The sequence below is a fragment of the Peromyscus californicus genome, unplaced genomic scaffold (assembly GCF_007827085.1).
Source record: "Peromyscus californicus insignis strain IS unplaced genomic scaffold, ASM782708v3 Scaffold_11__1_contigs__length_118956290, whole genome shotgun sequence".
Lineage (NCBI taxonomy): Eukaryota > Metazoa > Chordata > Mammalia > Rodentia > Cricetidae > Peromyscus > Peromyscus californicus.
Window position 1 is genome coordinate 48,573,140 of NW_026294402.1, and position 27,716 is coordinate 48,600,855.

The 27,716-nt window shown below is 43.8% G+C and overlaps 1 protein-coding gene and 1 pseudogene across 1 annotated transcript in view; both read right to left on the reverse strand.

Moving 5' to 3' along the window:
• Positions 1–212: 212 nt before the first annotated feature.
• LOC128104207 (eukaryotic translation elongation factor 1 epsilon-1-like) lies at positions 213–739 on the reverse strand (annotated as a pseudogene).
• A 25,970-nt stretch (positions 740–26,709) lies between these two features.
• Positions 26,710–27,716, reverse strand: part of LOC128124380 (aromatase) — a 90,341-nt gene continuing 89,334 nt past the window's right edge. The window contains exon 10 of the mRNA XM_052760543.1: positions 26,710–27,634. Within this exon, the coding sequence (XP_052616503.1) occupies positions 27,383–27,634 (252 nt within the window). The 3' untranslated portion in view covers positions 26,710–27,382. The remainder of the gene's footprint in view (positions 27,635–27,716) is intronic.

The window sequence follows — 27,716 nt, forward strand, 5'->3', positions numbered from 1 at the left end:
GATTTGTTTGGATAACAGTTGAATTTTTACATTAAAAAACTGCAAAACTTCAACTAAGGGGCAAATAAAACATTCAGACTTGAGTTTACACTTTAAAAATTCTACGAACATTAACAAAGAAACAATGATGTCGTATTCATTTACATCAGTTCTGTGATCCAAAATACATTTTCCACTATTCTTCTAATCCTGCTGCCACACAGCAGGGGCTTCTAGTGGGAGTTAGCATCCAGTCTGTTCTTGATGAAGACAACACTAGACAGATGTTGCCTGATGTCTGGGTAAGGCTGAATGTGACAAAACCAGTGAGACACATTGAGATATTTTGCCTTTTCTTGAACCATCAGGCCAACTATAAAGTGATAGAGCCTGTATGTAGTGCAGTAGGCTATCCACCAAGGTAAAGTTACATCCTGCGAGGTAGACTTAATCTTCGAGATAGGAGTTAAGATCCCTCGGCAGAGTATGGGGATAGTCTTTACTGGAGTATCCGTCTGTTCTAAAGACTTTGTACTCTAACTGCTGCTGAACTGTTGCCTCTTCTTCTGCAGTACCCCCCAGCGAGAGTTCTTTATCCATTCGCTTGACTGGATGGGTCACCATCGCAATCAACACCCTTAGACATGGACCATTGTTTATAGAACTGGAATCTGTAGCTTGCTCTGAGCGCTGGACTTGCTGCTCTCTGGCCTCAGTCCCAGAGACTTTTCAGTGGTCTCAGCTCTACGGCCGCAGCCATCTTCTCCCCTTTTCTCTTCTTGATTCTTTTGGATAGCTCTAATACTATTTTTTATATTTTTAACCTTCATTGAAGTGAAATTTATATAACATAAATTGAACCATTTAAAAATGAATAACCCGCCGGGCGGTGGTGGTGCACGCCTTTAATCCCAGCACTCGGGAGGCAGAGCCAGGCGGATCTCTGTGAGTTCGAGGCCAGCCTGGGCTACTAAGTGAGTTCCAGGACAGGCGCAAAGCTACACAGAGAAACTCTGTCTCGAAAAACCAAAAAAATAAATAAATAAAAATAAAAATGAATAACCCAACGGTGTCTGGTACCTTCTCTGTGTTTCTGACCAATACCTCTGTCTAAATCCAGGCCATTTTCATCATCCCACAAGGAGATCTCACATCCAGCCCACTTTTGTGTACTGAAAATGGAACCCAGGGCCTTGCACAGACTGAGTAAGCACTCTACCACTGAGCTACATCCCTAGCCCTTTGTGTTTTAAGATAAAGCCTCACTACGTAGCCCAGGCTGGCCTCAAACTCAGCCTTGCTGCCTGTCTTTGGAATGCTGGTATCACACACAGAGGCCACTGTACCCCACTTCCCTTTGGGCAGTTGCTTCCTAGTCTCCTCTTCCCTGCCCCTGGTAACCACAAATCTGTATTGTTTCTATGGATTATGGATAAATCAAGTGGTTTTTTTTCCATTCCTTCTCTGCCAGCTGGTTAATTACACATTATTTTGCTTTTCTTTTAGTGATTATCTCAGAGGTTACCAATGCCCATCCCTAGCTTCTTAGAGTGTACATAAAATATACCTTTATTGCTTCCAGGGCAAGGAAAATACTTAAGAACACCCACTTAGCTTTCCCTCAGCACCTGTGAAGTTGCTGAAAGCCAAGTTTAGCTGCTGGACTGTTGGTCCCATGTTCTCCTCGGCTTCCTGTCTACTCAGATCAGCAACTATATTGTGGAGGAAGGTGCCCACAGAATACCCAGTGCGCACCAGCATGCTCCCTTCTCTCTGAGACTTCGTCTCCTCGGTGTTAGCTGCATGCATCTCTCCACTGCCTTTTAACTTAGTGTTTTTGATGGCTTTGTAATCTTGTCTAGCATTTTCAGGTGTCTGTGAGGTTGGTCTTCAATAAACTACTCTGCCATCTTTGAGGGCAAAGTCTGGTGCCTTCATTTTGTAGCAAGGACAGAGTGGCCTGGAGGGAGATGTCAGTAGTCTAATTTTACTGCTAATTAAGATAGGTTGAATTTAGAACTCGGGCCTCCTGGTGCCCATGTCAGCACTGTCTACCACAGCAGCCTGGGCGACAAAGCAGTCTTACTCCACCAAACTTCCGATGAGCCATTGTTTGTGCATTTAAGAAATATTTCTTTGGGGGTTGCTCTATTTCCAAGCACTGGGCAAATAAGCAAGTTTTCTTTCTTTCTTTCTTTTTTTTTGCCATTAAGATCTTATCTTTGGATTTTCATCAGTCTTATTTTGATTTGATAATTGTAGTTTTCTTTGAATTTATCCTATTTTGATCATAGTTTCATGAATCTAAGCCAGTGGCCCACAGGGGTCACATTTCAGATATTCTGCATATTAGATATCTACATTATGATTCATAACAGTGTCAAAATTACAGTTGTGAAGTAGCAACAAAATAATTTTATGGTTGGGGCTCCCCACAACATGAGGAACTGTATTAAAGGGTCTCAGTGTTAGGAAGGTTGAGAACCATGGATAAGCTTTGAGAGTTTTTGACAGTTTTGTGATATTATATCTTGAATTATAGCACATGCTTCATGTTCTTCATCTTATCATTCAGAGATTCTACTTGCACGTGTAACCCCTTCAAGAATGCAGACGTGAAGTGTGGATTGGACATAGGCAAGTACATAGTTTAAGAAATGGGTATAGCTGTGTGTTACAGAGACACAGAACAAGGGTAGCTGAAATCAAACATCTTGTTATCTTTACTTAACAAACAAGAGCGAGGCACCCAGGTTTGCCATAGCATCCTTTCCTTTCTGGTGCCAGTTGTCCTCATCTGCTTGAACCTACGTGGCTTACTGCTATAACTCTGCTCGAATCAGCAGGACGGACAGAGGGGAGAGCTGCTCATAACCCCTCCCTTCAAGTTCTTCCCTAGATATCTTGTTCACATAGTCACAAGCAATGTAAGGGAGACTGGGAAATGTATTCTTTTTTTTTTTTTTTTTGGTTTTTTTTTTGAGACAGGGTTTCTCTGTGTAGCTTTGCGCCTTTCCTGGAACTCACTTGGTAGCCCAGGTTGGCCTCGAACTCATAGAGATCCGCCTGGCTCTGCCTCTCGAGTGCTGGGATTAAAGGCATGCACCACCACCGCCCAGCTGGGAAATGTATTCTTTATTCTGGGATATCACTTCTCGGGCTGACATTTAGAGATTCTATTATTGTAGGGAAAGGATAGTAAATGCTGAAGGACAGTAGCTTTTTTTTTAATAAGTAGCTATCTTTTATAAGGCAATAGGTTATAAGCTGAGGCCTTGGAAAAAATGTCACAAAGATTGGGCATTAAAGGGTGAATACAAGTTTAGTCAAAGAGCATTCGGGGTCAAATGCTCATGCCAGCCTTCCTGCCTGGAATGTTCTTTGACTGAACTCGCATTTGCCTGCCACCTGAGAGATTACAGTGTAGATATTGCTTAATATAACTGATTTCTAGGGTGGAGACATGAGGATTTTATGCTGGAGAATGGAGGCCAAGGGATGGGAAGAGCTGTTGTTTCACTGTGGGGGAGAAAAAGGATGCATACCGCTGTGGGTAAAGTAACTTCAGGTAACAGTGGGTATGCCAAGTTCAACCCACACTCCAGGCAGCTGGGAGAAAGCACAGATAGATGTGAGGACTGGAGATGCGGGTTTGGGGCTTACCTTTGGACTGTGGCAGGTAAAACTGTCGGAAAAAGTAGTTGCCTCGAGAAGACATCGGTCAAGAGCCCAGGTAAGGACTGATACCCGTGGTGGGAAGAAAACCAGCAAATTGACAGGATATCTGTGCAGGGCAGCAGTGCCCAGAGGGTTTGCCCTCACCGCCCAGCCTTGTCTCCTCCGTCCCTGGCCACACCACCCTTCTGTATTCTGTTCTTCCCTTAACTCTAGTTAGTCCCCCCCCTAAATAATTCATTTCCTGGTCACCAAACGTTCACTAGCTAGATGATTGCACTTTGTAAAAGGGCCTGAGGCAATATTCCGCTTAACTTTTATTATACAAGCAATGCACATTCACATTTTTAAATATTAGAAAATAGAGTGAAACAAAAAGACATTAATATCACATATAATTCCTTCACCTGAACTAATGTTTTGGCTAAGATGTGTCCAGACTTTTACCTATGTGTCTCCCTCTCTGATAATATTCATGAGCTCTCACTGTATGCCAATCACCGTTCTAAGTCTCACATCTGCATTTCATTAATCCTTCCGGCAACGTGTAAGGTAAGAATTATCATCTCAGATGAAGCAGAGCAGAGAGAAGTTTAGAAACTTACTCCATCGTTCAGGTACTGATAACCTAACCTATATATACATACTGGCTTATTTTTGTTTTTAGCTTTTGATTATAAAAACTTTAACTATACAGCATTGGAGGCGGAACACTAGTGAAGGACCACATACCCAATCTTAGTTCCAGGGGCCAGCAGTTCACCATCAGCCTTGTTTTATTTGTTATGCTAGCCAGCCTGGACCCTGATTATTCTAAAGCAAATTGCAAACTCCACCCCACCCCACCCAAAGCTCATGTGTCTCCAGTGAGGACTTGCTTAAAGCATATACCACCCAAATGAACAACTTGTACGTGATATACTTCACACTAGTGGTTCAGCCTCAGATAAGTGTTTATGCATGGTTTGTTTGACTCAGGACCACACATGCTCCCCCAAACAAGAATCCACAGTGAGACTAATGTTCCCAGCACCCTGTGCTCTTTGCATACACTCAACCTACCTTATGGGCTAGAGAACCTCCATGACTCATGCATCTATTTGCTCATAACATTTTATAGATTTGAGGGATTGACTTAATCAGGCAAATTAAGATATTAATTTGCAATTTTTCTTTCTGAAGGAACCATTAAAAGGCATTAGCATGCTCTATCCTTTCTGGCATAAATTTCTTTTATGACCTGCAGGGTTTTTTGATCTCTAATGAGTTTCCATTCTATTTTTGTTTCACAGTTAGCTGGTCTGAGATCTTAAGTGGATCCTTATAATGCTTTTAATCCATCTACACATTCATCCAGCAAATTAACTGAGTACCAATTATTTGACAGAGAGTGTGACTGACAGATATGTTCTCCTCTTCTATGGATGTTAGTCTATGAGAGAGAAAGGAAAAACATAGGCAGACAAATAATTAGAACAACCTCAAGTCATGATAAATAGCATATAAAAGGAAATAAGGAACAAATATAGAAAAGTATGGTAGAAACTGCTTTTTAAAACATTTACAAATAACTTGCTTTTACTTGCTTGAAATTTCTTTTAAAAGCAGCCTCTATTGCTGGTATCAATAAGCAATTGCAACTTTCAATACGATTTTGGTAACTGGTTACTGCTAGCTACTTATTATGTCCTGGATGGTTTTTCTTTTCTTATTTGTGACCCTGCAGTTTTCCTTCAACATCTCCGTAATTTGAACACTCCCTGTCAGACTTCTCAGGTGGTGGTACTGGGGCCTTTGTACTCGGTTTCCTTGGTTGAAGGAGTGATTTCCCTGAAAACACATCTTCCATTGGGCAGTAGCAGGCTTGCCATAAGGCTGGTCAGTCCTGCTTTTAGATGGTGGTTGCTTAATCCATGAGTTTTCTTTTTTAAAAAACTTAGATTAGAGCATGTAGCATGAATCTTAGAGATTCTTATTAGTAAAATCAAACCCGAGGCCAGTTATTGGGGTGAATGCTGGTAGATCAGAGAGACAGAATAAGCCACAGCTACCTCACCTCGCCGGATCCTCAGCTGGTCTTATCTCCTCAGACGGGAGGCCTCTGAGTCCTCATCCAGAATGGGTCTCAGCTGAATTGCTGCTCAAAAGTCTGAACGCTTAACCAGCCAAATGCTTCTAGTTTCTGGTCTTCACGCCTTATAAACCTTTCTGCTTTCTACCACCACTCCCTGGGATTAAAGGCTGTTTTCTGGGATTAAAGGCGTGAGTCACCATGCCTGGCTGTTTCCAATGCGGCCTTGAACTAACAGAGATCCAGAGGGATTTCTGTCTCTGGAATGTTAGAATTAAAGGCGTGTGCTAACATTTTCTAGCCTAAGTATCTTGTGGCTGTTCTGTTCTCTGACCCCAGATAAGTTTATTAAGGTACACAATATTTTGGGGAACACAATACCACCACAAGAGCAAGGTCATTGAAAAAGAATAAAGGCTCAAATAGTACTTCTTAGTCTAATCCCTAGTCCTCAAGCATGATCTCACACACATTCACCCAACAAATTAATTGAGCACTTAGTATTTGCCAAAGTCTGTGACTGACAGATATGGTCCCCACTCCTATGAACTTATAGTCGATGAACAAGATAGACTGGGGGAGACTGTTTGGCAGGTCTCTAATGGCAGATGTGTGGGATGGAGCTGTCTGGAAGTCAGGCTGATGACGAGGACACTGTGGAGAGCGTCTGAGTCTCTGGGGCACTGTGAACATTACCGGCACTGGCTTCTCTTGTTAATGTTCTTTGAAATTTGCCTTTTGAGCTGGATGCAGCTTAGCACATGGCCACTTGGCAATTTTTGGAGATAAAAATATCACTAAGTGTTGTTATAACCATTTTGTCACTGTGGGGCTTCCGTTTTTTCCAAATTGAAGCAAACCACAGAAAGAGAGGATCTTATGCCATCAAAGTCATCAAGTCCAACACAGCAGGCTGTTTAAAGGAAGGCTGTCCAAGTAATGTCCCAGCAGGTCCCGCAGTGCCGGGGTAGCGCAAACACGCAGGCATAACCACTTTGATGAGAATTAACTGTGTAATTGATGATTACGAAATCAAGTGTATTTAGTTCAAAACACTTTAATCTCATTCTGGAAAAATAAGCCAAATATGAATTTATGAATAATGTTCTGCAGCATGCTGTTTTCACCCATAATAGCCACATTCCACACAGCCCTGTGTCATCCCTTGATGGAGGTTGTGGAGTTCTGTCTGCAGCATGAGTACTCTGAACTGTATCCAATAGCTCCCCTGCTCCTAGATGCTGAGCACGCCTCTAATCATACACCAGGATCAATGTTACAGCAAATATTTCTGTACAATGTTCCTGAATGTGTGTTTCCCATAGGCTAGACTCTTAGAAGAGAATGTCTGGGTAAAAGGATATACACATTAGAAGTGTTCAATAGACCTGATTGCTTTCCGACGCCATTTAAACACAGCACCAAGTATAAAAGTGGTCTTTTTTTTTTAAGGTTTTTTTTTTTGAGGTGGGGTCTTATGTAGCCCAAGCTGGAAGAAAATATGTTAATACTTTTCACATTATTCTTGGGTTTGGTCCATATTTCCTGCTTATTACCTATATATGTACATGTGTTGCTTAAGGCTCATTGGGCAAAGGTACTCAAAGCTGAGCCTGTCAAATCTAAGTTCAATCCCTCAGTTTGACATAATGGAAGGAGAGAACTCCCACAAGTTGTCCACTGACTGCCACATGGACACTGTAGCACACACACACACACACACACACACACACACACACACACACACACGAATGTGATAACAAAAACTTTAAAATGTACTTTTTTTTTAAAGCCGAGGATGGTAGCACACCACGATACTAACAGAACTTGGAAAGGTGAAGCAGGAGGAATGTGATTGTGAGGCCACTCTTTTCTTTTCTTTTTTTTTTTTTTTTGGCTTTTCGAGACAGGGTTTCTCTGTGTAGCTTTGCGCCTTTCCTGGGACTCACTTGGTAGCCCAGGCTGGCCTCGGACTCACAGAGATCCGCCTGGCTCTGCCTCCCGAGTGCTGGGATTAAAGGCGTGCGCCACCACCGCCCGGCCGAGGCCACTCTTCTACAAAGCAAGCTCCAGGCCAGTTAGTTCCACACACACAGACTCTCTTTCATTAACAACAACAAAACATGTATTACTTTCACATTAGAAAAACCACTCTAAACATAGTTCTTGATGAACACAGGGAGTTAGGGGAATTGATGGTTTTAACGGGTCAGGTTGAGATAAAGTGAGGTGTTTGGCTCACAATAAGGATATGTGAATATCCCAGGATGCTCCTGCAGGTTCCTCCCAGGTGTAATTAATACTTCACACACAGACCCTGCTTCCGCATCAGCTTCTGCCCGCCGTGTTCAGTCCTGGACGGTGGACATTGCTGTGTGCCCTGTCTACTGGAGGCTCAGCCCTGCTTTTCCAAGGATCCCTGCTTTCAAGGGACTCTGCATTTCCCTGTCATGATCTAGAGTAGGTAATTTAAAATTGAACTCTCCAGGAATAATTTGATTTCATTTACTTCCTCTGCAACGCTAATGGCTACGTAAGCCTGGACCCTGCACTCATTTGGAGTCTGATGAAGCTGCTCCCCAGGTAGTAGTCAAGAACTCATCACAGTTAACATTTGCTGGGAACACCGCCCACACAGAAAAGTATTGTTCTCATATAGACAGAAGAAAACCCCCTGCACAGAGGGGGCTCCCCAAACTGGATTAGGCATGAACAGCACTCAAACACTGTTTTCAGAGAGATCCTTTACTAAGCAGGGAAGAGAGTTAAAGTGGCTGCTTTCTGACTCAGGGAGAACACAGCAGCAAATGACCTTGCAGGTGTGATTTTTTTTTTTTTTTTTTTGGTTTTTCGAGACAGGGTTTCTCTGTGTAGCTTTGCGCCTTTCCTGGATCTCGCTCTGTAGACCAGGCTGGCCTCGAACTCACAAAGACCCACCAGCCTCTGCCTCCCAACCTTCTTCTCTCTCTTTTTAAGAAGAGAAAAAGGGCCAGGTGGTGGTGGCGCAGGCAGTTAATCCCAGCACTCAGGAGTCAGAGCCAGGTGGATCTCTGTGAGTTCGAGGCCAGCCTGGGCTACAGAGTGAGATGCAGGGAGGGCAGGCAGGGCGATGGGGGAGGGGGGAGGAAGGAGTCTTAGTTCCTGACTGTGGGTCTCTGCCTCTGCTTCCATCAGTTCCTCTATGATGACAGTTAGGGCAGTCACCAATCTGACTACAGGAGAAGGCCAGTTCAGCACCCTCTCCACTATTGCCAGGAGTCTTAGCTGGGGTCATTCTTGTAGATTCCTGAGAGTTTCCCTTACCCCAGGTTTCTGCTTGACCCGGAAATGATACCCTCCCTTTCCAGTCATCTCTTCCAGTACTCTCCCCCTTTATCCACCCTCAAGATCTCTTCTATTTCCCCTTCCCAGGGAGATCCATGCATCTGACCTTGGGCCCCGTGGAGGCACTTTCATAATGGAGGTTCCCTCCTCTCAGATGACTTTAACTTGTGTCAAATTGACATAAAGCTTATCCAGCACAGAAGATGTCATTAATATTCCTGTCACGGATGCAAATCTAGTCATATGGGGGGCGGGGGGAGGCAGAGAGAATCTGAGGATTTGCTTCCATAAGAACAGGCACATTTGTGGGGTATTTTCCTAATTGACCAATTGAAGGAAGAAGCTCCAGCATACTGTGGGTGGTATCATCCCTGGGCAGGTGGGCCTGGGCTGTACAAGAAAGGAAGCCCAATGTGAGCCTGGGAGAAAGCCAGTCCAGTGAGCAGTGAGTGGTTCTCTGCAGACTGTTTCACTTCCTGCTTCCAGGTTCCTGCCTTGGCTTCCCTTGCTGATAGATTGTGACCTGGGAGTTGTAAGATGAAATAATATGCCCCCCACCCCCCGCCTTGTTTTTTGGTTAGTGTTTTATCACGGCAACAGAAACCAAGCTTGGACAAATCCTGGGCTAGTGTTTCCGTGGTGTGCATTCTTATTCCTCTTGGGTCCAAGGGCTCTGGGTCTTTGGGCAGGTGTGTATTCAAGTTTTTGTTGTTTTTCACGCTAGCATTTACAAATCGTTATATAATTTCATATTCCCATCAGCAGTGAATGGGAGCTCAAGCTGCTTCATGTCTTACAAGTATCTGTTCTTTTCGGTCTTTTTTTTAGCCATTCTAGTAGTTTTAATTTCTATTTCTTTGATAACTAATGGCTTTTTAGGGCACAAGCATTCCCCAGTCTTGGTTTTGGCTCATTTTCTGCTCTGTTTCTCTAAAGTGGGAATAGTGTGGTTCCTGAGGTTTTTTGGAATTAAACTCAAAGGAATAGATCACAAAGTTCAAGGATGCTCTATACATTCCTAATTCAGATTACCATAAGCCTTTGTTAATAAGACAAAAAATTGTAATTAATCACATGCATATAATTTACTTGCATTTGTTCTGTTTTGTAAAGCTGATTTCAATTATAGATATTTATAAAGAAAATGAGTATCTGGCATTGTTTACAAGCTAACACTTCCAGAGTTTTTATGAAAATTATATGAGTTAAAAGATGAATTTTCATAAATTTTCCTTAGCAGTCTTTTTTATTTTTAGAAAGTAATACAAACTGTTCAAGGCTAGCATCAACGTATTGCCCGACTTGTGAGTGTGCTTGGTGCTCCACACTGCTTTTGTGTCTGTTCAATACGCCTGCTACATCCCTGAGTGGTGTTATCTGCATTTTACAGGTGGCACCAGAGCAGCCTCAGAGACGTTACGTGACGTGTCCAAAGTGTTGAAGTTGGTACTAGATCATGAATGAAGACAAATAGGTTTGTGTCACAGTTGGCACTGGTTTTAACAGGACTCATCTGGACTCTTCAGGAGCTTGGTGTGTTATCTAACTCTATGAAAACAGCCAATTTGATTGCTTCATTTAACTAGCACCATGCTCCAGCCCCGGGGTCCGGGTCCAGCCAAGGATAGGGAAGGTCTTCATTTGGTTAGAGCGATGGACTAGAGACAGATGTTTCTTTTGGTTTTCTGTAGAGAAGGAGGTTTCTTTCATGGAGAATCAGCTGGGGACAGTAATGTGAATGAAGCCTCTCTAGCCTCGCTGAGGAAACACTTCCATGCCTCAGGAGTCTCTGTCAGGATGCAGGCTCAGCCCATCCTTCCCTCCCGGGCATAGCATTAACAATGTCTTGACTTTCTCCTTTGTTGACTGATAGGTAAGTTCAGCTCATTTTAAGGTGGCTTCATCCACATTTCTAAGCCCTTACTCTGGATCCACATGGTGGAAGCAGCATGCTTACCCAGCTTTCTCACACGTTGTTCCTGGTTTAAAATGGCATGACTATGAGGAAAAACCCCCAACTGCAGTCTACACATTCTTTCCTCAAAGAAAAGACTCACTTCAATACTGTCCATCTAGTAATACACTGGCCCGTTATAGATCTTCTGAACTATGGAATGACTTTGGAATTATAACAAAAGCATGCAAAATAATTTTTAAAGAAAACATCTACATAGTACTGCAAAAGCAAACAAACAAAAAACTATAGCCATCTGCTACTAAGGACCATGTCTGGGTCCCTAGCCCTAACACAGCCAGGTTCTATGTTGATGTTCTTGGTCATGGTACCACTAGAGGCCACACAGATGCCCAGGGTCTGGGCTGCAACCTATGGGCATGTTGGTGTCTGAGGACTGTACCACCACTGGGGTCATGCCGATCTTGGTGGCCTCTACTGCCGCACAGGGCCATCATGTCATCTGGGACCAGGCTGCTGCCATGGACCATGTCTGGGTCTGTGGTCCAGCAGCAGCCAGGGTCTGGGTAGATGCCCATGGCTCCTGTTGCCACCAGGGACTGTGCAGATGACCAGGGTCTGGACAACCACCTGAGACCATGTTGGTGTCCGAGGGCCTTGCTGCTACCAGGTCATCCTGATCTGGGTGGCCTGTGCTGCCACTGGGGCCATGGTGACATCTGGGCTCGAGCTGCTGCCCAAGGCCATGTTTGGGTCAGTGTTCTGCTGTACCTGGGATCTGTGATGACGTCCATGGCCCACATTTCCACAGGGGGTCATAGGAACCACGCATGTTGAAATCCAAGGGCTGTGCTTAGCCAGCCCTCCTCCTCACTGACCCTAGGACAGCTGGCCCTGCCCCTTGCTGGACACTGCAGCAGAGCTGGTCCTACCCCCCATGGGATGGGCATGGGAGAGCTGGCCTCAATGGCATGGGCTAGGAGAGCTGGCTCTGACCCTTGCCTGAGGGAGGCGGTCCCGGTGGCCCAGACCGACCAGCTCAGCTACCACCCAGACCCATATCCTGGGCCTTGAGGTGGCCCACCTTAACATCCACCCCATCTATGACCTGCTGGAGTGTGCGAAGGGACTGGTCCTGCAGAACAATAACCACAGGATCTCCATGACTTGGGGCAACAGAAGGATATCAGAGAGGAGTTTTAGTGAGGGTCCAGTGATGAAGGTGTGCCAGAGGCCTTGAGCCAGACCAATGACTCATGGCAATGAACATTTTGTGGGTGGGGCTGATTGGACAAAGGGGTACACCAAGTGACGCACCATGGCCCACGAATCCACTAGGATGAATGAAGAGGTGTTAGAAAGACAGAGGAGCGAGGGGTTTTTGTTTGTTTGTTTGTTTGTTTCATTTTGTTTTTAATTTTCAGGGGGGTTCCTTTGGGAGGCATGCTGCAGGGGTGAGGGGTGGATGGAGGGACTGTAAGGTGAGCGGGATTCGGTACATGATGTGAAATTCCCAAAAAATTCATAAATAATTATGTTTAAAAAAAATTGTAGCCGGGCGGTGGTGGCACACGCCTTTAATCCCAGCACTCGGGAGGCAGAGCCAGGCGGATCTCTGTGAGTTCGGGGCCAGTCTGGACTCCCAAGTGAGTTCCAGGAAAGGCGCAAAGCTACACAGAGACACCCTGTCTCGAAAAACCAAAAAAAAAAAAAAAAAAAAAAAAAAAAAATTGTAGCTATGGAAGGAGGGGTTTGGACCTGCCTCAGTTGAATGTACCAGGCTCTGCTGATTCCCCATGGGAGACCTTGCCTTGGAGGAGGTGGGAATGGGTGGTGGGTTGGGGGGAATGCTGGGGGGTGGGAGGAGGGAGGACAGGGGAATCTGTGGTTGGTATATAAAATGAATAGAAAAATCTCTTAATAAAAAAAATTTATTTAAAAAAAGAGCAAAAAGAAAAAATTGTAGCTATAAGCTCAACTTAAAAAAAAAGATTAATAAAACCAGAACCTTCCCTCATGCTCTCCCACTCCAAATATCAACTTTCCCACTTTCTTGTCACCTGTGACACTTTTCCCAACTTCTCAACACCTCTTACCCCGACTTCTCCTATCTAGTTTCATGGTCTCGTCCCATTCTTATAAACACTTATGCACAGACAGACATTAAAAGATAATATCTGCATATGAGAAGGGGTACAAGATTTTGTTTTTGTTTTTGTTTTTGTTTTTGTTTTTTTTCTGAAACTGGATCACCTCATTTAGCAGAATGCTTTCTAGTTCCATCATTTTGTCTATCCATAGAAGAGTGGATGATGAAAATGTGGCAAGTAGACACAATGGGATTTTACTAAACTGTTAGTAAAAATGAAGTTTGTGGTGTTCTCCTATGTGACAGTTCTCTTCGTAGAGACACTAATAGGGGAGCAGCCAGGTGCTCATCCCAAACTTTGAGCGGACTCTGCGGTTTATACTTTAGCAGGACACATCTTGGATAGTTGACCAACACAATTTGTTAGTCTTCTCAGGAAGCTGCTCAGGCCTGAAAAAAATGCAGCTCTTTTATTTCTCTTTTGCATCTGCATTGGCTCCAATGTCCCTGTTACAATCTATTGTTTTTCTCTTTACTGGGTCACTTTGTTCCTTACCACACCCCTGCCACATACACACATTTCGCCAGAATTTAATTTGATCTGCGTTTTACATTAATCTCCATGGCTCTCACTTTATCCTCTTCATTAGTTGAACTGTTTCCAGAACAGACTGCTTCCTTTCTCTGGGAGAAGGGCACTCTCATATGCTCACTGGACCATTTGTAGAATTATCTGTTAGTTTGTTATCTTAGTTACTTCTGTATTGCTGTGCCAAAACACCATAGCCAAGGTAACTTTCAAAAGGAAGAGTTTATTTGGCTCTTACAGCTTCAGAGGATGAGTTAGAGGCCATGACTATCATGGCGAGGAGCATGCAGCAGGTAAGCAGCCATGGTCCTGCAACAGTAGCTGGCAGCTTACATCTTGATCTTCATCATGAGGCAGAAAGGGTTAACCAGGGTTGTCTTGGGCTTTTGAAACCCCATAGCCTTCCCCCAGTGACACACCTCCTCCAACGAAGCCACACCTCCCAATCCTTCCCAAATAGTTCCATCACCTAGGGACCAAGTATTCAAACATTCTTCATTCAAACAGGAGCCATTCTCATTCAAATCACTACACTTATACAAACCTCAGAGAAAGTAAACAATTTTCACCTAGTTATAATATGAATATTTCTTTAGTAGCCTCTAAAGTGATGGTTTAACTTCTGGGCATAGCACTAACTATAGTTCGTTTTATAGTTAAGTTAACAACTACTCCGTTATTCCTTTTAAATCACTGACCAACTATTTATCATTTTCTTGTGTCATCCTTTAAGCCAACTTTTTTCACTCTGCCTTCCCTCATTAATGAATTATGTAAATCTTTTGACACATGCTCCTTATATATTTGTATAAAATTATATTTTTAGAATTTTGAAGATTATGCTTTGACACCCCCAAATGTAACTGAAATTGAATTTCTCACCATTCTGGAGAGCTGTCAAAGCTCAATTTAGTTGAGTGAGATAAAATGAAGTAATATGAAATCCTTGCTCCTGAGTCTGGTGATTTAAGAACCAGCATTAGGTATAGAAAATTAGAAGAAACCTCAAATATTTCCTGAGATCAATACTTATAGATTAAGAATATGAAATGCATTGATTGGAATAATGTTCCACTGTGCAATGTATATTATATATTCATTTATTTAAGTAGTCATTTTCTCACCTAGAACACGTTTGGTGCATATCCTCTATCTGCTAGATACTCTTGTAGAATCTAAAATCTAGAATATAGAATATATTAGAATACAGAAGTGAATTAGACTTCTAGAAGTTTTCAGGATGTTGTAGGTGGACACACACAGGGCCCTTGTTATACTAGTGATAGGTAATACACAGTGTGATATAAGAGCAGCAGAGGGTAGGTGTGAGTGTAGCACTATGGGAGCATTCAGAAGTAGCCGCTGACACCTCTTGAGCAATTGTTAAAACTGAGGCTTCATGTATGAGTAGGACTTAATCAGATCTGAAATGAGAAAAGACCATTCTGAGCAGAAAATAATGGGGAAAAAAAAGCCAGGGAGGAAGATGGAGGCACGTGTGCAGAGGCTGTGGTGTGAGGCAAGGAGTGGCGTGCTCTGTGAACAGGTTTTTATCTCTGCGGTGGTTAATTTTATGTCTTGGCTTGATGTGGGCCATGGGATGACCACATAACTGTTTAATCACTACTGGGGGGTTCTGGGTGAGACTATTTCCGGGTGAGATGATCATTAGAATTCTAGAACTGAGTAAAGATGGGCTTCCCTGAGGTCGGTGGCAATCATTCAACCTGGTGTATAGAGCAGGGGGAGTATAGAAGTTGAATTCTATCCCTGGCTGACAGTTGAGACATTGGTCTTGCCCTGCCTTGTGACTGGTACGTACTCCATCAGAGCTCCTTCTTCACAGGGCTCTAGCTCATACTAAACGGAACCACTAGCTTTCCCAAGTCTCCAGCTCTCCTGTAGCAGCAGATAAAAGGACTTCTCAGTCTCCAGAATCATGTGAGCCAGGCCCTCAAAATTTTAAAACATCTGTCTGCCAATTACCTTTCTCCCTGATGACCTAACCGTCTCCCTGAGTTCTCCATGCCTCTCTTTGCCTTGATGCGATTGGTCCCTTGATGTGAAGTCCCAGCATGGTATCTATCAGCCGTCGCTGTTTTGAGACCCCTGGTTACAATACTGTTAGCAGCCCCTGGAAGCAGCTGTTGTCACCAGGTCCTCATCCTGGTGTTAAAAAGCTGCAGCCGCATCCCCACAGTGGTTACCATGCTGCCGTTTATAGAGCTGATGGTGTGCCAGGAGCTCTTGATTTATATTCTGTTGTTTATTCTCAGGGTACTCCTGGGAGGCAGGAGCTGCCATTTAGAACTGGAGAGATCTAGTTTACAGAAGTTAAATGAATCACTGAGTATCACAGAGTGGCTAAGAGTTGGGGTGTATGGTCTGAATATAGGGCTCAATATTCTCCAATGAGTGTTATCAGCATCCTGCATTTTTTCTGAGCATATTATATCCAGACACATGGTGTATAGAGGCCCGGGGTCCAGCACAGATCAGTCTAGGGAAAAGTAGCATTAAGAAGTCCTGACTTGAGCACCTTGTGCCTCTGTCTTTTGTGTGTATGTGTGTGTGTGTGTGTGTGTGTGTGTGTTAGCCCTTTGGAGAACAAATGTCAAAAAAAAAAAAAAGAAAAGAAAATGGTAGTTGGCATTTACTTGTCAATGAAAGTTGCTCTGCCTGAACCTGTGGCTAATTGATAACAGTGTTTCTTCCCCTCACTTGGACAAACTGGTATGTTTACTATATGTGGGGGGCTTGGGGGATGGGGAGCAGTTTGGTTTTCTTGATTTCCTTCAGAGCAGGGCAGTACCATCTCCCCCCACCACACACCCCACATCGGCGCCTCATCATCCTGGCTTTACTGCCGTTAGTGGCTAAGGGTGTTGATTGGCCTCTTGAGAACCAGGCCTGCCCAGATAAGCTGGGAGCCGACTTGAAAGCACTGTTCTAAGGTAAAGTTGCCCATGCTTCACAATTCGATACCTCTGGTAGTAGCAGGAACTGTCACCAGAGACAGGTTTGTCAAAGATTCCCAAAGTGCACTGTAGCATAGAATTCCACTGGCCTGTGTTCATTCTCTCTGGAAAATTCTAGGCTGTCAAAGCAGACAGCATTTCTGTCTAACGCAGCTGCACAGTCCACAGCAGCAGGACAATAATTCTGCTACCCTGCCTAGATTGCTTGGGGAGTTTGTGTGTGTGTGTGTGTGTGTGTGTGTGTGTGTGTGTGTGTGTGTGTTCTTATTCTATTTTTCCATCTGGTGACTTTTGTTTTCTTCTAAATGACGCTGTTTAAATGCTTTCCACAAATGGAATCTTGAAAAATAAACACATTGAATGGATAAGAACAAAAGAGGGATTCGTCTCAATGTTGGTCACTGCTGGGAGATTTTCTCAGCTGCAGAGAGATGGGAGGAAGCAGATGAGGAGGCCATCCATGTGAAAAGCCCCCAAGGGTATGGTTGGTATTCAAGTCTCAACAGAATGGCACGAACAGACAGCCTCAAACAGTGGGCACCGGTCAGCAACCAGAGCCCTAGAAAACTTATGAGACACATCTCATAGCTGGCCCTGGCTTCATGCCTTCTAGAACCTAACAGAAGAGGGAAGACTTATAGCTAAATCATTGTTTCATCTCTCAGAGGTTTCCTTGTCAACTGTTAACATCATTCCCCGACTCGATCCTCGGGCGGTGGTGCTGTTTGGGGAGGTTATGGAACCTTTAGGGGGTGGAGCTTCGGTGGAGGGAGTGTGTCGTTGGAGGCAGACTTGGGTGTTTATAGCCTTCCCTCACTTCCTCACCTCTCTCTTTGCTTCCTGCATGTGGATGAAATGAGATTAGCCGGCTTCCTGCTCCTGCCGACGTGCCTGCCTGCTGCTCTGCCTTCTGGGCCATGATGAATCCTTATTCCTCTAGAGCTGTGAGCCAAGCTAAACCTGCTCTTCCTTAAGCTGCTTCTAATCATGATATTTTATCACAGCAACAAAAAGTAACTCATTTAGTGCCTTAGTGCCTTTCTGTACTGTGGACCTGCAGTATCTGATTTGGGGAAATTGGAATCTTTCCTTCGTGTGTGTGTGTGTGTGTGTGTGTGTGTGTGTGTGTGTGTGTGTATGTATGTATGTATGTATGTGTGTGTATATATATATATATATATATATATATATGAAGGAAAAAGTCACATATATATTCTTCTTTTCATACATGTATATAATGTATTTGATCATACCCAACCACCGTTTCCCCCATCCAATCCTCCCTGTCTCCCCATGCCCCTTCTCCTTGCTCTCCACAACTCAGAGGTGGGCCCAGACTTCTCTCATGGAAAGGGAAATCTGTCATATTGCCTCATGCTTGGCAACAGCCAGGAAGCCTTCCTCACAGAGACAGTATTTCTCTTATCCCCAGAGACATGCCAAGGGTTCCCAGTTTACTAGGTGTGGTGGTTTGAATAAGAATGGCTCCCATAGCTCATGTATTTGAATGCTTGGTCATTAGGGAGTGACACTACTTGAGAAGGATTAGAAGGTGTGGCCTTCTTGGAAGGAGTATGTCACTGAAAGTGGCTTTGGGGTTTCAGAAGCCCAAGTCAGGCCCAGTGGCTCTCTCTCTCTTCCTGCTGCCTGTGGATCCAGATGTAGAACTCTAAGCTCCTCCAGCACCATGTCTGCCTGCATGCCACCATGCTTCCTGCCATACTGATAATGAACTAAACCTCTGAAACTATAAGCAAGCCCCAGTTAAATGCCTTCCTTTATAAGAGTTGCTGTGGTCTCCCACCAGCAACTTGGGAGAGCAGGTCCTGCACCCTGCCAGGGCAGCATAACAGATCTAAACCTGTTAGCAGAGGTGTGGGTGAGTCACCCCTGAAATCATGAGCAAGGGACAGCTGTCCTCATTTCTCATCTGGCAGACCAATGCTACCGCTGCCCAGGCCCAGACCCAGGATTATTTCTTGGCCTCCCCAACATCCACCCCAAGTATGATCTGCTGGAGCACATGAAGGGACCTGACCCACAGACCCAAAGCTGCAGGATCTGCACAACACAGGGCAACAGTGGGATGTCCAGGAAGAGTCCTAGTGGGGCCCAGCATTGATTGTGGAGTGGGGACCAGAGGCCTCGAACCAGACCAATGACTCCTTGCAATGAATACTTCAAGTAGAGATGTACGGACCAAGGAATATACAGTGTGACTTGTTGGGTCACACTACAGCTTCCATGAGATTTTTAATTCCTTCCCTTTTTTTTCTTTTCTTTTTAAATTTTTTTTTCTCATTTTATTTTCTTCATTTTTTTCTCTTGAATTTTGTTTTCTTGAGGAGGATGCAGGGGCGGAGGGCATATGCAAAGGGACAGGAATTGAATGAGATCAAGATACATGATATGAAAAACATGTAGAATAAGTAAATTTTTTTTTTTTTTTTTTTTTTTTTGGTTTTTCGAGACAGGGTTTCTCTGTGTAGCTTTGCACCTCTCCTGGAACTCACTTGGTAGCCTAGGCTGGCCTCGAACTCACAGAGATCCGCCTGGCTCTGCCTCCCAAATTTTATTAATAAAAAAAGAGTTGCTGTGGTCATGCGATGATCATCACAGCAATTGAACACTGACTAAGTTATTACGATTGGAGCCCATGTGGGGACACTCTCTAAAGGTAGTCTGAGTAGCTACCACAGTAGTACCAAGGACTGTCAAGCTTGTTGGCTTTCCCCTCGAAATGTGTACAGAAACCTAGTCCTATTTTGAGGCATCCGATTACCCCTTTATTCACACGGCCATCGTCTCTTGCCCAATTACTGCAGTTGACTACTAAGTGATCTCCCATGTTCTCCACTCCATTTAGCTGTGTATAAAGTGGCCAGGGTGTTTCTTTTGCAGACAACCGATTATGTTCTGCTCAGACCCTTTCCATCCCACTCAGCGTTGACGGACTTCCTTGTGTATAACACCAACTCTCTAGCTTTGTCTCCACACACTTGCCCTTATCTATTGTGGTTTGACTGTGACAGCTGCTTTGTGGGCTTTGTTTTGTTTCTGCTAGCATGCCAAGGACCCTCTCATCTCAGGGCCCCTGTGTTGCTATTCCCACCTTCTAGATGGTTCTTCCCCAGGTTGCTGTGTGACTCATTATCCCATCTCCTTCAGGTTTTCTATAACTAGCCCTCAGTGAAGTGAGGACTTCCTATAAGCACTGCAGGTCCATCTCAGTCCTCTGCCTACCCCTGGCCCTCTGCATTCTTTTTCTCTTTATTTTCTCTATGAAAAGTGTCCCTAACAAACACGCTATATATTTCACTTATTAGTTTTAGTATGTGCCCGCCCCACTAGAATTTTAGCCCTAAAGACAAGTTTTTATTTTTTTTCCTGACATACAGTCCTTCATAAATTTTTGTGAAATGCATAAAATATTTATCTTCTCCTTATTATCATACTGTTGTTACAACTTGTGATGAATAGCATCGCCTGAAGGTCCTGTCAGTGCCTCAGATGCCCCTCGCTCCTTAGGATCCAGGATCAGACCTCCTGGAATCTATATACAGAGTAGAGTGGGGTTGATTGACTTTAGCCTGGGTTTAAATCCCAACTCCACTTCCCCTCCCCGCTAGCAAAGGGTCATGGCACACCCCACCTCATGAGACTGCTATTGGCTTGTGCTCAGTGAGGGATAAAAACAACAGGTCATGAAGCCCCAGGAACAGAGAGCAAACACTCAACAAGCCATTGCCATCACTACTGCTGTCCTTAATCACTCATGGTTTTCTTTTCAAAATGCCCTTGGATCACCTTTTTTTGATGTAGTTAAGAATGAAAACATACGCACTTCTTTCTTGGACAGATTAATGAGAACCTGACTTCTCTTTCAGTTGGGTTGCGTTTCACTTGGGAAGGGTTATGATTCTTCTTTTGTGCTCGGGAAATACTAGAAATAAATCATGTTCTGCTGCTGAACCCACCCCTCCAAGGAAAGTCCTCAGGAGTTTCCACACCAGCATTTATTCACTGTATCCTCATTCTCACACTTCCCTCTCCCCATTAGATTGTGGTAGCTCTGAAACTTTAAAGAGGAAGAAGTAGAATTTAGAGAACATATTAGGCATCTTTTCATTCATACGGCAATGCCTGAGGTAACCAGGCTGTGAGTGATCGATCGGCTTTGCTGCTTTGGGGCTGTGGTGAGGCAGCCCATCATGGCAGGGATACTGCAGTGAAGCAAGATTTCTCACCTCATACCCAAGGAGTAAATAACGAAAGAAAGGGGCCGGGGTCCCAGGGCTTCCTTCCATGGCGTGGCCCTTGACCACCTGCAGACCTCTAGTTAACCCACTTCTTAAAGGTACTGCCATTTCCATTAGTACTATGCCGATAACTGGGACTTTAAACTCATGGAGTGGTGGTGGAGAGTGGGTCCTTAAGGCCCAAACTCTGGTAGGGAATTTGAATAATTTGCCAAGACCACAGAACTAGAATATAAGCACAGAAGGTCCCTAAGTCTAACTCCAAAATCCAGTATTTATAACTTCCCAGTATTGCGCCCTTTAATTTTTTTCACTATCAAACTCCATTGGTCTAGTCAGAGGCCTGAGTCCACCCCCATTTGTCTACTGTTAAATGCCTCCAGGCTGCACAGAGTTCTTCCCAAAGTCCAACTGTCCTGCCAATGTCCTCATCAACCCTGGCCAGGAAGCAGAATACAAGGCCAAACCTGGGCCTTGGGCTAGCGCCTGCTCTGTGAAATCCCCTGAGATCTCCTGCAGCAGTGAGCCTTCCTCAGGAAACTCGGGGCCACAGGAACTAAATCTGACCTCTCCCCATGGTTCTCAGAGAATTGTAAAAGGAACATATAGTAAAGATCTAACTCATTAACTGAATTGGGGGCGGGGGCGGGTGTTAGATGTTATAGCTCAAAATGACAGGTTCATGTGGAACAAAAGAATGTTGAAATGACTTTTTTATATGGGCTTGGAGCTTGCTTTACTACTTGGGAAAGAGAAAAATTATTTACAGGTCTACAGACATGAATTACATTTCTGTGATAATTTACAGCGATGTAACACAAGGCAATAAAAGTCAGAGCCCCTATAGAATCAGATAACCTGGGAGGGTTCCAACATCCCATTAAAAGGCTATTTGGTAATCACCTTCACTTATCCCAAACTCTTAAATGTTTCCTTGCAAATGAGTGATTTCCCATGGGATATTTCTGCTAGTTACTCCATCCCAGGAATGAGTTTCCATTTATCCTTAGGAAGTCTTAGATTGTAGGCTTTCAAGGTTGACAAGCCTTGAGGTCAGAATCTCCATGTAGCATTGCTAACGTGTGGCTTCATGCAGATCAGCTGGCTAAATCCCCCTCTTACTAGAACTGTGGGGACCTAAGTGTCCGACAAGTAGTAATACAGAACCACTTTCTTGATCTTTTTACTCTGTGCAAGTCACAATTCCTAATGCAATCTGTTCAACACACTACCATCTCTGATCTATATTCGTGGGAACTGAGGTCCCAGGAAGTTCTGCCCTGGACCAGAGTCAGGCTCTTTGGAGTTGGGATGTCATGTGGGGCAGTTAGTGTTTGCTGTGCTCAGGGCTGCCAGTCTTTGCATGAACTGGTTTGACTGTCCTTGCTAAGGTGCCAGCTATGAGACTGGTGGTCCATCTCTCTTTCACCTGATTGCTGTACCCAGTTGGCACTGGATTGTGGCATAGGTGCGTGGCTCATTGCTCTTTCTAGGCCTTGCTGGGTCAAGGCTTCAGGGTCTATTTGTGTGTTTATTTTTCAGGTTCTTGTTGTCTATTTGTAATTTTTATTGACATATACTTACAGAAAAAATACAGCTCAGTGAATTTCCACAAAGTGAACACAAATACACACAAGAGCACTCAGATCAAGAAACAGAACATTGCTAGCATCCCAAGACCACCTCACATGGAATCTAGTCCTCACCCCTAGGGTGACCATTCCCCTGACCTCTAATAGCATAGCATATGTTGATATAAAGGCAATCATAGTCCACAGTGTGTGTGTGTGTGTGTGTGTGTGTGTGTGTTTGGGGGTGTGTGTGTTCATTCATCAATGTTCTGTCAGTGAGATTTATCCACATTGTTGAATGTAGTTGATTTGTTTGTTCCCAGTGATGCATAAAGATACAATTAATTTATCTTCTATATAATGGGCAGACATTTGAGAAGATTCTACTTTGTGGTTACAGTATATGCCTTTTGGCCCACAGGGTCCCATATTTTTGTAGTATTTTTTTAAGTTATTGAGTTACTTAGAAAGACATTTTCTTGACTCAGGCTTAACAGATGGGTCTGCCTCATTTCTCCTTCACCACTACCAGCAACTTTTCTTTCATACTTTTCCTTTGTTAGGGTCAAAGATGCCATACCATTTGCAGGCCCCTAATATGTGCTGAGCAAGGTCCAAAGCTGACCTGTTATGGCTCTAATGTTTACAAGACCAGCTCTTTATATCCACATCCGCAGAGAGCAGTATCAGCTTCCTAGGGCAGGCTCACAGTCCCCGGGAGGACCTCGGGAACTCAACAGTTGACCCTGTAACTCGTTTCCCCTCAGACTCAGTTTTCCCACTGTGGAGACGATGCTTTCTGTATTCCTCTTCTCTGAGTCCTGATGGAAAAGCATTTCTATTCTATTGAAAAGAATCCTCCTGCTTTGTTCTGCTCCTAAGATGGATGAAAGTGGCTTCTCTCCTCACCTCACAGCCTCTTCCTTTTTCTCCTCTGCCCACACAGGGGCTGGATCGGGTCCAGGTCTTTACTTTCGTTGTTTGTCCGGTGCAGTGGATTCAGCCTGTCTTTCTCTGAGATGTTTTGATCATTGGTGGTTTCTGTTTCCTCCCCTTCCCCTCAGGCCCCCTTAGTCATTTCCTTACCTGAAATCTCTTTTTCCAGATTGGCAGCCCTCCTGCTCCCAGAATGCCTGGCGATGACTTTCCACCAGGAAGGGTAAAGCACAGGTCTCTTAGATGAAGCAGGTCAGGTCAAAGGTTTATACACTGACTTGGTAAAGTATGAGGCATAAACAGTTGTGAGAGCCAACCAGAAAGAAGAATGTGAGTCAGACAACTAAAGGGATAAAAACAGGAGGAAGCACGGGCTTCAGAGTTGGGCTGAGCTTCCTTGTAATGAAAGAAATGAAAGATTATAGTGTTGCTATTACCATGACAATAGACTAAACCTTGGAAATAATATTTATAATAGGTTTGAGAGACTGTCTTATTATTATTTCTCTTGAACACCCAGCATAGTGTGGTCTATAAACATTTTTAAGGCTAAATTAACAAGTTCCTATTATCCCTGGATCATATGTATTGAATATTCACTAGATAGCGGGTAGTTCCCAATGTGTCACACCTCCAGCAGGTGGATGCTATGCTTCCCCTGTGTTCAAATGTAGAGAGCAGAGCTCAGGGGGTAACTTTCCGGAAGTCATAGCTCTCAGTGGACAGTTTCTGATTTAAACTCCCATGAACTAGTAGAGCCAACCTCTAAGGAATCTGAAATGACAAAATAAATGGGTATTCAGGGGCATTTCCATTTACCAGACAATAATACCAACATGTGGGGAGCGACTGCCAGAAGCTTGGGCAGGCTGTACTCCCCTCCACTGGAAGCTGTCAGACTTCCAAACTAACAAACCTTTGCCACGTCTGCCCCTACTGCCTGATTGGAGCATTGCTGCTCTCTCTCTCCCAGCTTGACAACACATCCTCCTAAGTAAGGGTAGTGGTGCTGGGAGAGCCTCGTTGTCATTTTTTAGGGAGTGGTGTATTGCCTAAATTCCAAATTGGAACCTATGCTCGGACAAGTAAGAATGTCTTAGCATAGGCTCTGTGAAACTGACTGCTGTCCTGGCCATTTTACACCAGAGGAGCTAAAGGTTTGGAAGACATGGGTTCCAACAGAGTCACATCTTCAAGAGAGAGATCCGGTTTAAACATTGAGTTTTTACTAACAGAATCTGGAGATTTCCCATGTGTGATGGGTTATGTGCGGGTAGAAGAGGGGATCTCCGGTCAGTAGGCAACAAACAATGAAAATAGGGAGGTAAAAGGGATGCATCATAAAATGGAGAAATAACTTCCTAAATTCAGTTGAGCATCTAACTGAAAGTATCACATATTCCAATTCATTTCCAAGTTCAGTTTAGCCAGAGGTCAGCCCCGGAGCTGATACAAGAGATGAAAGAGAGTCCAACGAGCATTATTTCAGGACGTCTGCGTCACGTACTACTTGGTGAAAAGTGATTCTTAGAAATACAGAATGGCAACTTCCAACAGCCATTTCCCAATCTGAGAAAGACCTTCAGAACCTGATTAATTCCCACTTGGAAAGAGAAACGTACCATCTCAGTGAAAGCCTGGTGTAAGGGAGGCAATCAACACACAGAGAGAAGGCGTATCTGCGCTCACAACTTGACAGTGATAAAGCTTGCACACACGGGTTTTACTGGTGACACACACAATCTGGAAACTGACAACAACAGAATCTGTGGCGCATTCAAGAGTAGCAAGCGCTTCACAATATACAAGATTTTTGAAGAGATACTAGGATTTTCAAATATGTGTCCATCAGCACATACCACTGCACCGTGCAACCTGTGGGAACACGTGTTGCTCGTGTAAAGAGACTAAGTTCAACCATTAACCAGGGGTTTGATTCTGAGAGAACCTTCGTCCATCGGCCCAGCACTTCTCTTTCTGTCCTGTCCAGGTTCCTACTCCAAACTCCTGGGGTTTTTTCCCCCAACATCACTTTGTGTCCACATTATCTAGGTATAACTCTTTCAACTTCCCGCTTCACTATAAAAAGATAGGCTCGGATGCACATTTACATATGAAATCAAAGTAGATATTCCAGGAAAATTAGGTGAGTGAAAAATACTGGTAAGAAGTCTCTTCAACCACACAGCTCCAGAGACAGCAATAATAATCAATAGACTATTATAATTATTATAATTAGAACAATATATTATTCTATTATACTTAGAATATTCTGATATAATTAGCAATAGAATATCAAGTGAACTAGCTTGAGTCACGGACCCTCACCTTGATCATGAGAGTCAAAATTACTTGGATGAAGCCGGGCGGTGGTGGCGCAAGCCTTTAATCCCAGCACTCGGGAGGCAGAGCCAGGCGGATTTCTGTGAGTTCGAGGCCAGCCTGGGCTACCAAGTGAGTTCCAGGAAAGGCGCAAAGCTACACAGAGAAACCCTGTCTCGAAAAACCAAAAAAAAAAAAAAAAAAAAAAAAAAATTACTTGGATGATTATCTAGATCTGTAAACAGACAGATTTGTGTGGATAGTTACCCACTATCTGTCTTTAAACCATATAACTTCAAGCTGAAATATGTCCTTCCTAACAATGTTCATCCTTGAATTTTTTAGGATATCTATGAACAAGTATGTCTCTGTCGAGCTGATCTTGGCAGTGAATAAGGAAAGTCAGATTAGGAAGGGAGAAAGAGTGAGGTGGGTAACAAAAGACAGTTCATGCTTTAAGGCTCCTACATATATTTTACACCCATCTGTGGCCTTGTTACTAAGCGGTAAGGCAAAAGAATGTTCATGCAGGGCATGATGGCTGTCAGCTGGATGGAAACATGTCATGTTCGTAAGGGAGCTTTAACTTTCAGTTTTTAAGTTACCGAATGCTGACTATTACATATATTTACAGTGACTTTAGAACACAAAGTGATATAGAGAAAATTAATCGTTTATTTGACTCCTTCTAGAGAGCTAATTCCATGGTGTACATTTGATCTATGGCTATAGTGATTCAGTGGGCCAGTTATTTGCTAAATCTCTAAGGTAACTATTAAATCTGAGGTAGGATGAAAAAAAAAAAAAGATTTGCAACAAAGGTTGTAAACAAAGGTTTGACCTTTGTTCTTGGAAAGAATGGGGTCATGGGGGGGCATGGTAAGAATGTATGTCAAATGAAGAGATAGCTTTAGAAGTCAGGGCCCACTGGGATGCTGCATTAGATGTCGACAGAGAGGACTCTCCTTTCCCCAAACTGAACTAAAGGAACTAAGCAACAATGCAAACAAAAAACAAAGACTTATTTATTTGAGGTGCACCATGTGATTTCCCTCTACATCACGTACAGAGTCCTAACGCTATTTTACTTAAGCTAGTATTAATTAGGTCTGTTTGACTTGAATTTATGCCTACTACGGTCAAACTCCATGTCTGGGAGCATGAATTGAGAGTATGAAAGGATACTCTTCATGTTTAACTTTTGCCCCAAACAGCTTACATGTGGGTCCATCAGAAGTAACTGGGCTTAACTTGTGGGAAGAGTCTAGACTGTTGCTTCCTATCCACTCTTAACACACATGCACATACACACGAAAATTCCTTTATTCCTTTATCCACAGTAACAGGTTTGCTTGGCCTTTCTAACAACTCGAGTCCTTCTGCCAGAGGCGTTGGCTGAGCTGACGAGAGCAGCATTGGGACTCTGGCAGGAGACCAGACAGGTTTAACTGATGACTTGTCTTTCCCAAAGTATAGTTTGTAGGCTCTGTCCTTTAAGACGTCAGTCTCTCTCCTTTCCTTTGCATATTGGCTCTCTGGATGAGTGCCCATCTTGCTGAAAAACCACAAGAGCTATGATCATAAGACGCTTCAAGCCATCACAGATTCATTGTGAGGTTGAACCACTCGTCCACTAAAATGGATGGCTTCCATGTCACTACTGACACAGTTTTTTTACTGCTTGAGGTACTTGTCTGAATTCCTCGGGGTGAAAACTATTTCCACGAGGTGCTGGCTGTCCTCATCTGGGTGCAAGGACAAATCGTTTTTTTTCGGTATGTTTTCCATACATCTTTCTTGCAATGTCTTCACATGGAACCGCTTCAAAACTGTGACCAGGACGACTTTCATCATCACCATGGCGATGTACTTCCCGGCGCAGCTGCGGGGCCCAAAGCCAAATGGCTGGAAATACCTGTAGGGAACCTGTGAAAACGAACAGATGGTTATGCAGGGTCACACAGCCGTCTATGGAAACACTTGTCAGTCAGAATGCCTCGGCTTGACC